The 15,603-nt window shown below is 31.3% G+C and overlaps 1 protein-coding gene across 9 annotated transcripts in view; it reads left to right on the top strand.

Moving 5' to 3' along the window:
- Nucleotides 1-15,603, top strand: part of VPS50 (VPS50 subunit of EARP/GARPII complex) — a 110,129-nt gene that overhangs the window by 52,393 nt on the left and 42,133 nt on the right. For 8 of the 9 annotated variants that reach the window (XM_039878086.1, XM_039878084.1, XM_039878085.1 and 5 more), the window contains 5 exons: nt 3,082-3,214; nt 5,994-6,085; nt 10,243-10,337; nt 10,658-10,756; nt 14,991-15,081. In XM_039878086.1, coding sequence (XP_039734020.1) covers nt 3,082-3,214; nt 5,994-6,085; nt 10,243-10,337; nt 10,658-10,756; nt 14,991-15,081 — 510 coding nt within the window. The remainder of the gene's footprint in view (nt 1-3,081; nt 3,215-5,993; nt 6,086-10,242; nt 10,338-10,657; nt 10,757-14,990; nt 15,082-15,603) is intronic. The other variant, XM_039878090.1, reaches the window with a different exon arrangement.

Below are 15,603 nucleotides of genomic sequence, written 5' to 3'. Positions count from 1 at the left end.
ATAGAGTATATGTGGTGTCAAAGATAAGCCAAGGTGGACACACACTAATTAAAGTGGTAAAGACAGATTTTAGTAATATACCATTACAATAGAGAGAAAAGAGTCCAGCAGATCTCAAGTTCCATTGTACTGAAGCGACTGGATATTTTCAACGGTGGATGAGGAAATTGAGAAGGGAGTGAGTGGGGCTCGGTAGAGTCAGGGAAATGAAAAATTATATATAAAAAAAAAAGGCAGGTGGTTAGTCCAGGTGAAACCCAACTGGATTTGCTAACTAGGGTTTGTTGAAGTTAGGCTCTCACCCCTCCCTTAGAGCTGGGAGACAGGGAGCTCTATCTTCAGGTGTTAGCTGGTCTGAATAGCAAATTCTTTTGGCAGCCTTGAGTTTTCTCAGGCAGGCCATTTAAGGCGGGGCTAGAGTCATCTTAAGGATGCTGACTTGAGCTGTTAGAAACCAAATTTGTGTTTCATTCAAATCTTTATAGACCAAAATTTAGAAGGGGCTCAGAGGAGCCTGGCTAGAATTTGGTTGAGGACAGAATCTTTGTCAGTGGTCAGTTTTAAAATTTTTACCAATCTGATGGGTGGTTGAAAATTAGTATCCCATTATAGTTTTAAATTACATTTGTCTTATTGCAGTGAAGTTGAACATGTTTTCATATGTTTAAGGGTCATTTTTAAGTCTCTATTTGTGAGGTGTGTTTGTGGCTTCTTCCCATTTTCTATATGATTTTTGGTCTTCTTCCTCTAATCTTTAAGGGTTCTTTATAAATGAGGGATATTAGCTATTTATTGTGATATATATTATATCTATAGTTTGTCATTTGTCTTTTGACTTTGCTTATGGTATTTTTTTTTTTTTGCCAAATTCTTTTTTTATTTTTACATAGTAAAATTGATCAGATTTTAGTTTTATTATCTCCAAATTTTGAGTCATAATTAGAAAGCTTTTTCCTCTATGAAGATGAGAGAGGAATTGACTTATGTTTTTTTCTAGGGCTAGTATAGTTTTATTTGTTATTTAGATCTTTTATTCATTTTGAGTTCATTCTACTGTGCAGTGTGAGAAATGGATCTCATTTTCTTTTTGTCTATCTGATTAGTTGCCTCAATGCTATTAATGAAAAAAACTATCTTCAACTCAGTGATGTGAGGTGCTATCTTTATTATACACTATATTTTCATATGAAACTGGATCTATTTCCGGACTTTTTTCTTAGTATCTCAATAATTCATAAGTTAGGCAGAACTGACATCTTGATGGTCATGATCTTGAGATATCAAAACTAAGAAGAAGGGTTATCTTTCCATTTTTAAGTCTACTTTATGTCTTTCAGTTTTCTTGATAAGAGTTTTAGATCATTTCTTGTTAAGTTTTATTTCTAAAAAATTATATTTTCTGTTGTTATAAATGGAGATTTCTTATTCAATGTATCTTCTAAATGGTTATTATTTGTGTGTGTGAATACTATTGGTTTTTGCTTGTTAACTTTATAACCTGCTACCTTGCAGAATTCTTTTAATGTTTGAGTTAGCTTTATTATTGATTCTCTAGGAATTTTCAACTATATTATCATTATGTCACTTATAGATAGAAATAGTTGTATTTCTTTTTTCTTATTCTTTTGCTTCTAATTATTTTCTTTAGTTTGATTGCATTGGCTAGTATCTCTAGAACATTGTTAAATAATAGTAGAAATGGTGGGCATCCTTGTCTTGTCCCTGACCACAGTGGGTATGTCTTAGAGTTTCCTCATTTAAGGAAATACCCATCCATTTTTGTTTTCTCATGAGTTGTTATTAGGATTGGCTGTTTTCTTTAGCATCTCTTGGGATAATCATTTTATTTTTTTTCCTTAGACCTGCTTTGGTATATGTGCTGCTGAAGTGAAGTACTCCTTAGACCTATTAATATGGCAAATTAGGTTAATAGGTTTTGTAAGATTGAACTATCCCACCAATCTTGGCATAAACCCCACTTGAGCACTCTGACTATAAAGGTTAACAACTCCTTTATTTTACTACGTCCCAGTTGAGTTTCAGAAATTTGGCATGCTTACACAAAAGTGTACTGAGTTGTATATACAAGTTAGTATTTTTATTAATTGCTAGATGAATGTTTAGTAAATCAGTTTAGAGGAGGGAGAGGTCATTATGGAGATAAAATACTTTTCAAAAGGGTGAGGATCACTACCAGCTGTGGTATCCTGAGCATCAATCACACTATACATACACTGGCTATCTAGCTTATTTCCCCTAGCTATTTATCTTAGAGGGCATACTCCAGAGTATTAACCTTTTGGTCTTTTGTCCACATGATCATTTGTGGTGGGTTGATTACAAACTGAAGAAATGCTAAGAAATCTAAAACGGTGGAGCAAATGCTGCATTATAACAGATTGGAAGCCTGCAAAAATAGAATGGAGACCTTACTCTACCTGCAGGAAAAAAAGGCAAATGACAACTGATAGTGTTTACAAAGAAGAGAGAAGAGAAATTCCATGCATTTTCATTAGGAAGAAGATTTGAGACCACATTGTTTCATAGCCATGCCATATAAAAATTTATTTTTAAATGTTATTGTCAGATATGGAATACCTGTATCCATGTTATTTAAAAAATTTAGAGACTATCAAAGGTGCGTTTATTTAATTTACATAAATGACATGTTTAAATTGTAAGTCTGACCTCTTTTTCATAAGTCGCACCCCAGGTCCAAGGATAAATATAAAGTTGTGTGTGCATGCTAAAAAGCGTGTCTTTGAAAAAATACATTTGGGGAAGTTTACACTGCTGTTTATGGGAACACTTGCCACTTCAAAATTTTTTGTAGACATTTTGATTCTCTGAGTATAATTTGATTGGTATATGGGCTGATATCCCTAATGAATACTAAAAGCCATATTGAAATAAAAATGACTTGAACAAAATTTTCTTGTCATTGAACTTTCTCTTTAGTGGAAGAATTTTTCTTAATTATTTCTAATTCTTGAGTGAATTTCATTAATAACATTTTATTTTGATTAACTTTCTTAAAGTAAATGTAATAATTTGAAAGGTGGCCCTTCTCTTTTTCTTTAGCACGTTACACCAGACAGCTACATTCCATGCCTTGCTGACTTGTGCAAAGCACTGTGGGAAGTTATGCTCAGCTATTACAGGACTATGGAATGGCATGAAAAGCATGACAATGAGGATACCACTTCTTCTTCTGGTAGGAAATTACTTCAATTAAAAAAAAATTGAATTATAAATGTGCCATATTTCTGGTGTAAGGAGAAAGAAAAGGAACAGACATTCTTTTAGAATTTCAGGGACTATAGTGACCATAGGTTAAATATTCATCAAAGAAAGTGATTCAGCTACTGCAAAAGCTCCATTACTTTTGGAGATTAACTGTGTCAAAGGAATTCTTAAGTGACAAATATTACCATTTTCCAAGAATATGTGCTGATTGCTTTAGGACTGGATTATTAAGAAAAGACTTAAACTAATAAACTATATTAATATATATTATTAGTTGAAAACTAGATAGACATTAGTCTCTTCAGATTTACTGTAAAATTAATGCTAAATGTTCAATATGAAATCTATTTTGCTAATTTTCAAGTTGTACTAATAAAGCTAGATTCTAAGAATTAGTAATTATACTGATTTTTCTTCCTGAAAATATAGCAAGACTTAAAATTTCATAAAAAATGAAGTTTTAAAATATTTTTCTTTGAATGGAAAATGCAACTTTAAATGACTGGTATAGTCAGCTAAATAAAGAATAAATATTTGAGAAATTATATTAAGTATTATATTTAAATTACTTTCTGTAATTATATATCTTATGATTACTTTTAACAGTAACTAAGATTAAGTATTTAAAATGCTTTAAAGAGTAATAAATGATTTTATTAACATTTTGGGCAAAATAAATTATACTGCACAAGATTTTTTATATTACATACAATTTAATGTAGCTAGTCATTAGATATTAGAAGTTATTTTAGTAACTTCCAATATCCGAAGTGCTTGATTTCTGTGGTTGGGTAGAGGAACACTCAGATTTTATTTTTTGATTAAACAGGATTTTGATGTGGAAGACATGTGTTTAATATTTCTCTTTACTCATAAAAAGCTCATAAATAGACATAGCAAAAAATGAGAGGAAAATTCTATGGAAGGATTTTCATTCTTTCAGAAATATTGTTGGGAGAGGGGAATAAAAGAAGGAAGAGAAAGAGGAGAAAGCGGGGAAGAGGGTTGGGCACAGAAGCCGGGTTCTGGGCCAGACTGTTTTGACGTATATTCTCATCCCTGTACTACCTCTGGGAGCAATGGGCTTTGTAATCAGAGATTATCTATCTTCACATTTGACTGCCATTTACCAGAGGCGAGAACAGGAAGAAGTTACTTTTATCTTCTCCAGGCCTAAATTTGCTCCTTAAAATGGTAGATTTATAAAAACAAAACTAACAAAAAGCCCCATAGGATGGTAACACACCTACTCGTAGGGTTGCCGTAAAGTTTAGAGAAAATGTAAAATGCTTACACTGGTTATTGTGTTGTTATTAATATCATCAATAAAAAAGAGTTAAGAGATAATTATAATAATAATGAAATGTTCATAGGCTTTTAAAAAAAAATCTCAGTTTACTCAGAGAATTCCTGGGCTCACTGGGAATCCAAATTTTCACAAAGGTTACCCTGTTTTAGCAACCGTTATTTTTTCCCAGATGTGGAAACTGTTAAGACATTTTAATACTTTTTTCCCCTTTTCTAGTACATTATCTAAGGAGAAACCAAAGGAAAAGCTTAACACATACTTTAGATATAAGAGTTTAGAGGACAATATATATTCATCGTGGTAAAGTTTGCTTTTTTGCTTCAGGCCGATAGTTTACAGTTATTATGCATATGTAGATAAGTATGATTATATGGTTATATGTATGTATTTTCATTGGGGTATAGAGTCAAACTTAAAACTCTATTTGAGCCTTATGTACTTAGTCCTCTTTGCTAAAATTCCTTGATCCTAATATTTATATTTTAAGAGTATTTAGGACTCTGATGAGTCTAGTGGTAAGCCAGCAATATGTAGGACTCCAAAAAGTCATTCATTCACCTGCAGTTATTCCTTTCTTATTCACATTAATGAATAAAATTGTAGGAATCAGTAATTTGAAAAATTATTCTTCACAGAACTTCATAAAGCTGAAAGGGTCTCTAGAGTTCATTTGCTGTAGCTCTAAAGTGATACTCCTGATATCCTGATACTTTACCATTCTAAAATAAAACTCCGAAGCTGTAGTTCAGATCCACTGCCCTGAGCTTCTGGGTCCCTAATAGCCAGACCATACAGATAATAGGGCGGAAGCTGTAGGAGTGCTTGTAGGTACATTAGGCATGTGTCTGGGACCTGGTCTACTCATGGGACTTTGGTAGTTACCGGTGGCCACCTTGCTAGCCTAACTGTGTGGACACCCTGTTCCACACAGTTTGTTTATGTAAAGACATACTCTTTAATATAAATGTACATGTGTATTTTCATTTGCTTTTAGGAGATTTGTTTTGAGGCAAGTCATTGATCTTACCTGCTGACCTAGACATTGTTAGATTATCTGCAATCTGTACTATTGTTAACATGCATATTAATTGATAATTGTGTTAATTGGCCCTGTAATGCCCTGACAGTGGGCAGTGTATGGATCACTGAGAACCTGGTCTCTGGGATCACACTACCCAAGTTACATTCTTGTCCAGCTCCAGTCGTATATTGAGCTGAGTGGTCTTAGATGTAAAGTAAACATTTCAGGGTCTAAGTTTAACTTAACAAATAGGTATAATCCTAATACCTCTTTTTGACATTGTTTTGGTTATATAAATATTGAACATATTTTCTGTATTTTACATAGGCTTACAATATATGGGAGTCCAAATGAGTTTTTTTTAGAAAACAAAAACAATGTGAAGCAAATTTAAAACTGTCATCTTTTTATTTTCAGAAGGGAGTAATATGATGGGTACTGAAGAAACAAATTTTGATCGTGGCTATATAAAAAAGAAATTAGAACATGGGCTGACACGAATATGGCAGGTTTGGTTTTTTTAATTATTATTTTTTTTAACAAAAGCAATAGAAACCACGTTAAACTTGTTTTAGAAAGTCAGTATTTAAATTTTCTGTATTTATTTGTATTTCTTGCATATCTAATCATGTTAGTTTTTCTTTGGAGTAAGTCTGTCATTGAATTTAATTTTTATAATTTAGTTGACAATTAAATTTGATTACAAGTGGCAGTAGGAAAAAGTGTCTTAACTTGAAAATCTCTATTGGAAATACTTACATTTTCCTTGATTACATTTTTTATTTTAGTGTCCTAGCAAATTTATGCTTTTCTAAAGAAATTGTTTTCCTATTGAGATACTCATTTTTTTAAAAAAATTTATGTTTTAGATTAATTTAAGGGTAAATTAAAAGGGAAACTAAATATGTGACATACTTGAGTTGGAATCTAATATAGAATGAAGAATTATAAGTCTATGATTTTTGTGTCTTGAGGGAATCTTACATGTTTATTGGCTGAATGTATCTTCTTAAGCTTCTTAAGCAGTTTAGGTAGCTCAGTTTTCATTAAATCTATCAGTTAAAATTTGTTACTTCCTAGATAAAAGTATAATTTCTTTGAAGATAACTTTTTTCTTTTTGGACTTCTTCCAAGCTTGGAAAACTATAGATGCTTTGACTATGTTATGATCTTATAAAATGTATTTTTGATTTTTCTAATGAGGCCGACTTTTAGTTTGGCCATCTTTTGTAGGATTTCTTTTGAAAAAGTTGTTTACATAAATATATACTGAAACAAATTTTCTCAAGAATTACATAGCAGCTATAATTTAGTGCTGTTCTAAATTTGATAAGTTTATATTGGATATACTATTTGAATTTTTACTTTAATATTTAAAATATATTCATGTGAGAGTTGTAAAAGCTTCAATTTCTGTATTTTCCTATTTGACAATATTAAACTAATTTTTAATTTACCATTATTTGTGAGTTTGGTCTGACATTTTCTGAATAGTATGTATAATGGAAAGGGAAATCTCATACTCATTGAATATACATCCAAGGTCAGATAAAGAGTTGTTTCTAATTTAGCCTCCTAATAGATTCTAATTGTACTTAGTTAAAATTGTAGAATTCATAGAGTTTTTTTTGGTAATTCAGTGTACTTTAAAATATTGATCTGGCATTTTATATAGTTTCCATTCAGTCTGGCAACCTGATATCATTCTTGATATAGAAAAATCAAATATACAGATTTGTAAAGCTATTCTCATTTAACCATTTGGCCAGTTTACTAGAAATCATCATGCTTTTGAGTATAGGTTATTGTGTTGTAGGTTTCAAGCTTTAGAATATCTTCATTTCCATCACTTCTACTCTTTTACCCTCAACCCCAATTCTCAACCAGTTCTAGGACAGGAATTTGCATACTTTAGGAACTCATCGAGTATTTGTTAAATTGCAATTAAAAGGCAATTGAAAAAAAGCAGAAGTTCTGAACAACAAATGTTTTTTGATAAAACATTTAGCAGTCAAGACCTGACCTGAATTGAATTCATTTGGCAGCAGAACCTGACCAGTATTGCTATTAGGCTTTTTATAGTATTTATTTATCCCATTAGAGTTGAACATTCATATGTTGCAAGGATACTAATGTGTTTTATTTTGAGATGCTACTTCTGACCCCACTGGGGGTGTTATATAATATATACTATACATACCATAATACATTTCTAACATCTGAAATCCTAATTGCAAAGAACAAGTGAGCATGTGACAATTTGTGGACAATTTCCCATGCATTAGAATATTTTAAGAAAAAAGGCTGCATCAGTGATACCATGTGGCAGACACTGGATTTGAGAACATGGTCGTGAACCCACCCATGGTCCTTGACCTCATGGAACTTACACATCTAACCATATCAAAGTTTTGGTCTTCAGGATTTTCTTTTTCATCTTTAAATATTTGCTATGTGAGAAATGACATTTCAAATGCTTATTATTTATTTTAGAGAATCAGGGTTGCAATATTTCTACTTTTTGTGAATTTGAGATTTTCTTTACATCCTGGTATACCACCCACTTTTAAAATTCTTCTTTGGGCATTTGAAAAATAACCCTGTATTTCTTCTTATTTTTAGAAATTAGGTTCTATATGTCAAAGAAATCTCATTATTAACTGTATTATTCTAATCTATATCCTTATGTGTTTTTTATTTTCTTGGTCTGTGCAGTTCTGGGGGAGTAGTTTTAATCTTCCAGAATGACTGTAGTTTTCTTAGGTTTTTCTTTTATTTCTAATATTTTTTGCTTTCTTATACTTGGATGATTGATGCTGCAGTGCTAATAACTTAACTACTCTACTTACCTTCTTTGTATATAATTCCCTTCATTAATTAAAAAAGCTCTTTGGTCCTGAGGCATTTTGCTACGAATTCTAGTTTATTTTATTATTACCATTGCTGTGTTTATTTTGTTCATATTTTCCTGGTGAATCTTTGACCACCCTTTATGTAAAAATTTTTTTTTCAAGAGAGACTTTATCTTTTAATGGATTGTTTATATTTTTATTAGTGTTTTAATTCATACTCATGATTATTAGAGAAATTGAACATTTAAAACTGTACTGGTTATTGATTTGTGAATTATTTGCTCATAAGTTCTAAGTAATGTATGTGATAATGAGTAATCCTTTTGTTTATCATTTGTCTGTTTTCACTTATTGTATTTTCAATATGCAGTTTGTTAATATTATGAGGTCAAACTAGTGACCTTTGTTCTTTGTGACTTATATTACATTTGTTCTTAAAATGTTCTTTTCTATGTAAAGCTCAGGTAGATATTCATCTGGTAATTATAAATATTTATCTAAACTTTGTATTAATTGCTATATTCCTAAATAGCTAGAGTACTGCCTAGAAAACTTAATAGGCATTAACATAATATTTTGCTTTATAAAATTAATTTTTAATATTTTGAAAACACATAAAAACACATTTAATCTTTTGATATATGATGTAAAGAGAGGACTCTCCCCCACCCACCCCAAACCTACTCAGTTTTTCCTTTACTACTTGCTGGTTAATCTTTTTCTTCCCTCTTTATGTGTGATGCTTCTTTGTAGCAAGGTACAGTGAAGAAGTGACTTTGAAGGCAGGTAGACCTGGATTCAAGTCTTAGCTTTCTCATTCACTTAAGTTTCTCTTCCCTATAGGGGGATAATATATGCTTGCTCAACAGGGCTGTTGTAGGATTAACAATTTTATGTAAAGTTCTTATCAAAATGCTTGAAACAAAGTTAACAACCAGAAACTGTGATTTTTACTGCTCTAGTATATAAAGTATTTCTGAGTTATTTGTCCTGTTACACTGATTTTTCTATATTTTACATTCTTTTTTTTTAAGTTTTTAATATATTTAATACAGGTAGTACAAGTCCTCCAATGTTACATTTAACTTTTATTCCATCTTTTCTAAGGCTTATTTTTTAAAAAGCAGTTATTGTCTGGTTATTATTTCTGGTGAATTTTAGAATAGTTATTTGGAAGAAAAGTTTTGGTTGTGATTTTGGTTAGAATTTTATTGAACTACTACATTAATTTGGAAAAATTGACACCTTACACTATTTAGTTATCCTGTTCCTTGATTCAAGTTATCGAAATTGGTTTTGTATCCCATTAGAGTTGTTAGTTTCTTTATAGGTCTGATATTTCTTATTAAAATTATTTCTACATATATTATATTTTTAATATTTAAATGGAATCTCTCCATTTTAATGTGCTTGAAAGATATACATGGAAACTATCAATATTATTATCTTGTATATAATCACATAGTTATCTAATTAATTCTGTTTTTGAGTTGATTATTCTGGGATTGCTAGGCTACTAACCCATACATAAATAATGATGATTTTTTATCGTCATATCCCTGTATGAGGATATAATTCCTACTGCTCATATGCGGATGTATGAGTTAATAGTGATGATCATGACCATTACTATGCTATATCTGATGTATGATATCACTCTAAGGATGTTGGCCGTTAACCTGAATAGATATTGTTTACCAAGTTAAGAATGTATTCCTGTCTTATTTTAATGTGTGACTATACAATAAATGGTTCTAAGAACTTACTGACAATATTTTGAGTTTACTTGAAGTTTTTGTTTGTTTGTTTTACAGGATGTTCAGCTAAAAGTAAAAACCTACTTGCTTGGAACCGATTTGTCTATATTCAAATATGATGATTTCATCTTTGTTTTGGATATAATCAGCAGGTAGTGTTTGAGATCTTGTCTTATTCTTTAATTTGATTCATTCAACCATGATAATCAAAGAAATCATGAATCAGTAAGTTATCTATTATAACTTCTTCGTGGAAATGAAGATAATTGAACATTTATAATTTAATTTCTGCTGAGTTTGTGTGTGTTTGCCCTTTGGATGTTTGTAGACCCTAATGGACTTGTGATTTTTAGAACTTTTTTCAAACATCCATGTTTTATGATTTGTTATCTTTGAAAAAGAGGTTCTGGGCTTCTTTTTTTCTATAATAAGAATATTGCTGAAATTTATGTACATCTTTTTGTCCAACTAGGTTGATGCAAGTTGGAGAAGAATTTTGTGGTAGCAAGTCTGAAGTTTTGCAAGAGTCTATTAGAAAACAAAGTGTCAATTATTTTAAAAACTACCATAGGTAAGAACTCTAATAAAATATGAACATACTTATTTAGATGTCGAGAATACTTTTGTCTAATGCTTAACCTTACATCATTAATTGGTTTAAAAGAATTACTTTTGAACTTGAAAGAGTATGATTTTTTTAGCTCTTTTTAGGATTGTTCAGGATTTTTCACCAAAAATCTTATAAAATATTCTCATTACTTATGAATTGTCAATTTAATATATTCTTTGTCTTGAGGGCCTCGAAATATTGAACTAAATATTATACTGATTTCTTTATGTGTGAAAGATGACTATTATATTAGAATTCACCAAAAAGATCTGGCTGTGATTCTGTGCCTACGCATATGGTGTGAGGTAGGAAGGAAGTTAAATCAGTAGAGGCAACACTCAGTGAGGGGGTGCTTGAAAGCATCTGCCTCGTAGGAGTAAGAAGGCTTCTAGAGAAGAGGGCATTATTCAGAATCTAGCTCCAAAGCCAAAATTATGTACTGTATTGCTTTGCAAAATAATTACTACTAACTTTAAACAAGGCGGCTAGGAATGGTTTGGGGAATGAAGGAAAGTAGGAAATAATGTTCATATAGCAATGTGGTTGAATGCTTAAAGCAACATTAAATTGAGAGTGCTAACATTTATTTGAACTTGATAAAAGCTGGACCCCATGCTGTGTCCCTTACATACATTTTATTATTTGAATTGAGTTCTGTCTTGCTTTTTATTCTGCATTTTTCTTTTTAAAATTCAGTTTTGATTTCCTTGTTGTTATTTGGCACCAGGGAGACTCAGGATTTGAAATTCTGCTATCTTTCCTTATTTGGAATCAACAGTAATATGTGACGTCAGAAGAGAGATTACTGGACTTCAGACTATGAATTACTAAATATCTTTAAGTACAAGTTTTCTTTGTTAATTATGAACTATTAATATTTGTTTTGAAAGATTTAAATTGATCCTGTACCAAAGCAGAATTTCATAGATGAATGAAAAGAATGTTTTAAAAATTTTTAATTGGTTAAACTTCAGGAAAATAGTGGTAAGGGAAAAATATGAAACACTTTTTATTTATAATTTCCTTTTCTGTTAAAAGTTAAGCTCTGCTAAAACAGAAGACTTGGACTGTACACATTGCTGTACAAAAAGAAATGGGGCCTTTTAATTACATATGGGACAAGATAGGAACAATGAAGAAGTCAGAAGCCTCACTTTGTCAGCATGAAGGCATGCTGGATGTCTGTTTCCCAAATATTGTTTTATATCCAGCAAGACAGCTGGGAGACCTTTTGATGTTCCTTGTGACTGCAAGATATGTACAATGCAAAAACTAATTTATTTAATGGTCTCCATTCTGCATTGTACTTTATTTATTGTCAAAAGGTGTCTATATCTGTGGCAACTAGGTATGGGCATTTCTAGACTCTAATCATAGTGGAGATTCTTCATGAAAGTTCACCTTGATGAAATTAGAGAATATAGAAATGAATTATTAAATATTTTCCAAAACTCAGCATTTTAATGGACTTCTCTTGGAAGCATCTGTGGAACTCGTTTCCCATCGGAGAGGCCGTCCATGTTGTTAGAAGGAGAGCTGGACTGGGAGATTGTAGATTTGGGTTCTTATCCCATTTTTGCTGCTTGCCAGCTCACTAACATTGGACAAATCATTTGACCCCTGTGGGCTATGGTTCCATCAACTGTAATATGAGGTGGCTGGACTAAAAGGTCTCCATAAATGTTGCCTGTAAATCTTGCCCCTTTTTCTTGGTTCATTGTGTATTGTAAAAATTAAAATAGGTTAAAAAGTAAATGTTTAATTTTTTTTTAGTATTCTTCTCTTTCCCCAATGTTTCTCCAACAATCAGTGTGTTTTGAAGTACAACTATTTCTTTATAAAGCAAGGAAAACTTGACAGGCAGTTTAGAAATGATGCCAATGTGCATATATTGAATTGATGAAAGTTATTACATTAGCCAGATTCACTACATTGCCTAAACTCCAATTTAATATCTCCATCAAATCAAACATAAATACTGAAAACAGTATGAAATATGGTGAAATATAGGTCAAGTGTTTTAATTTTGTTAATAAAGTGTTTAAATATGCTTACAGTTTGTTTCATGATCTTTCACTACCAAATAGTGTTCTTGAGAATGAAAGAATTCTTAAACCAAATTATTCTGACTTGGAGTACGTGTAGGGTATTGGCTTGAAGATGTAGGCATAATAAAAAGGTGAAAATAGAAGCATTTTACTTTTTGGTGGAACATCTATTTATAAAGTGGACTCACGTAGTTTGTGGTTAAATTAAAGTTTGCATGCCACCATCTTTTTCTTGGGCAAAATTTTATGAGCACATGAGGGAACACATTTGAGCATATCAGTTTCCATAATCTGAATTCTTATCTTTCAAAAATATAAGCTTTTATTGCCCCAAATTCTTTTATGTTCTATTTAACAAGTACATTTTATTTTGGAATTACTTTGATAATCAAAGCTTATAAAATGTTTTCAAGGATCCTAAAGGTGCATTGACTGGTATTAGAGGAGGGGAGAGGTCACCTATCTTTTTAGGGAGAAAAACTTCTCTTGCCTAAGGAAAAAAGGTTTATTCTTTAAGTATCTTTAAAATGTGTGTTGCTAGGATCAAGTTTATTATCCATATACTTATCTTTGTTTTCTGTCTGGATTAAGTGGTTTAATCATCTCTTCTTTTTTGAATGTTGGGCCTTAAATCTTCTATAACTGACCTACTTATTTCCCCCTGTATATTCTCTTACCCTTTTAGTGTTTTTGTTATATATTTTCTGTATATTTTCTATACTTTTATATGTACAGTTACTAAGTTCTTTAGTCTCCGAGTTGGTATCTTTTATCAATGTAATAATTTTATATTATTGTGTAATAGACTACTATGAATTTAGCAGCTTAAGACATTACCCATTTATTATCTCTCAGTTCTGTAGGTTAGATGTGTGGATCAGCTAGCTTGTCTAGGTTTTCAGCTTATGGTATCACAGGGCCGAAATCAAGGTGTCAGCTGAACTGGGCTCTTCTCAGAAGACTTTGAGGAAGAACTCACATCTAAGCACATTGAGGATGTTGGCAGAATTCAGTTTCTTGTGGTTTTAGGACTGAGGTCTCTGTTTTCTCGCTGGCTGTCAGCTTCTAGAAGCTGTTGTCTGGTCCTTGCACCTGACCCTGTCCATTTTAAAAGCCGGCAGTGGCATGTCGAATTTTTGTTATGCTTCGATTCTCTCTGATTTCCTCTTCTGCCATCAGGAGAAGGAGAAAATTCTACTTTAAAAGGGCTCATTCAGTTAATTGATCCACTTGGATAATCCTCATTTTGATTAACTCACAGCCAGCTGATTATTAATCATAATTACATCTGCAGAATCCCTTTTTGCCACATTTTTGCCACATATGGTAACATAATCATAGGTGTAATCCTCATCATAGTCAGTCCTCAGGATCAAGGTGGACATATTGGAGTGGGTCATTTTATAATTCTGCTTACTTCAGTCATTTTTTTAATAATAGCTTCATCGAGATATGTCACATGCCAAAAATACTAAAAATTCATCTCTTTAAAGTATATAATTTCACAACAACCATCACCAACATCCAATTTCTGAATATTTTATTATTCCAAAAGAAACCCTATACCAATTAATAGTCATTCTTCCCCTCTTGCAACCCCTGACAATTTTGTCTTTATGTATTTGCTTATTCTGGACATTTAACATAAATGGAAAGATACACTATGTGGCCTTTTGCATTTTTGCTTTCACTTAGTATAATGTTTTCATGGTTCATCCATGTTGTAGCATGTAACAGAACTTCATTCCTTTTTATGGCTGAATAATATTCCATTGTATAGATAGGTATATCAGATTTTTTTATCCATTCCACAGTTAATGGACATTTAGGTTTTTTCACTTTTGGAGTATTATGAATAATGCTGCTGCGAACATTCTTGTAAAAGTTTTTGCATAGATGTATGTTTTCAGTTCTTTTGGTATGTACCTAGGAGTGTATGGTAGTAAATACTTGAGAAAGTTTTTTCTTTTAAGGATAAGGTATTAACAAGTAAAAGTAAATATTTGTGTTTATTGTGTTGGTCTGAATGAGTTCTCAAAGTCGATTATGATAATGATGATAATTATAATTGTATTTTATTTTCTTAATTCTTGTATACAGTTTACTTTTCTTTTTGGAATGTTCATTTTATTTATTTATTTTTTAAGAACACGGCTTGATGAACTGAGAATGTTTCTAGAGAATGAAACCTGGGAACTTTGTCCTGTGAAGTCAAATTTCAGCATCTTGCAACTTCATGTAAGTTTTTTAAGAGCAAATAAATCTTTTGCTTAGTCATCTTTAAAAAAAATGTGAGTGCATTTATAAAATAAATTAAGGAATAATGCCTTTCCTTCCTTCCTTAAAAGTGAGTAATAGCAAGTCACTTTTACAAGAGTGATCCTTTCTTAGATGTCAAAATCTGTTTAATTTTACAAATTCAGTTTATACTCTGAAGGAAAATTCTTGCTTAAGAAGAGTCACAATTAAAATAATTTTTTCCTTATGATTTTAGAAGGGGGTCTACTGCTTTATTTAAATTTTGTTGAAATTTAATCAGTTATATTTTGATGGTCTTTAATGAAGATATTTATATTTGTAAAATATTTGTCATTTCTTAAAGGACTGAGAGATTCTTAATTTATGGTGCAACTCAAAAATTTGCCTGTAATGAGAAAATGCCTTAGAGATAAAAGGGGCACTTATAAAAAATACTCTTAACTAATTTTTATTAGTTTATTCCTTTAATCCTTAAAGAATTTATAATCTGTGAAAAATATC

Source organism: Pteropus medius, unplaced genomic scaffold, assembly GCF_902729225.1.
Source record: "Pteropus medius unplaced genomic scaffold, Ma_sr-lr_union100, whole genome shotgun sequence".
NCBI classification, from domain to species: Eukaryota; Metazoa; Chordata; class Mammalia; order Chiroptera; family Pteropodidae; genus Pteropus; species Pteropus medius.
This window is presented reverse-complemented; position numbering and strand designations above follow the sequence as displayed.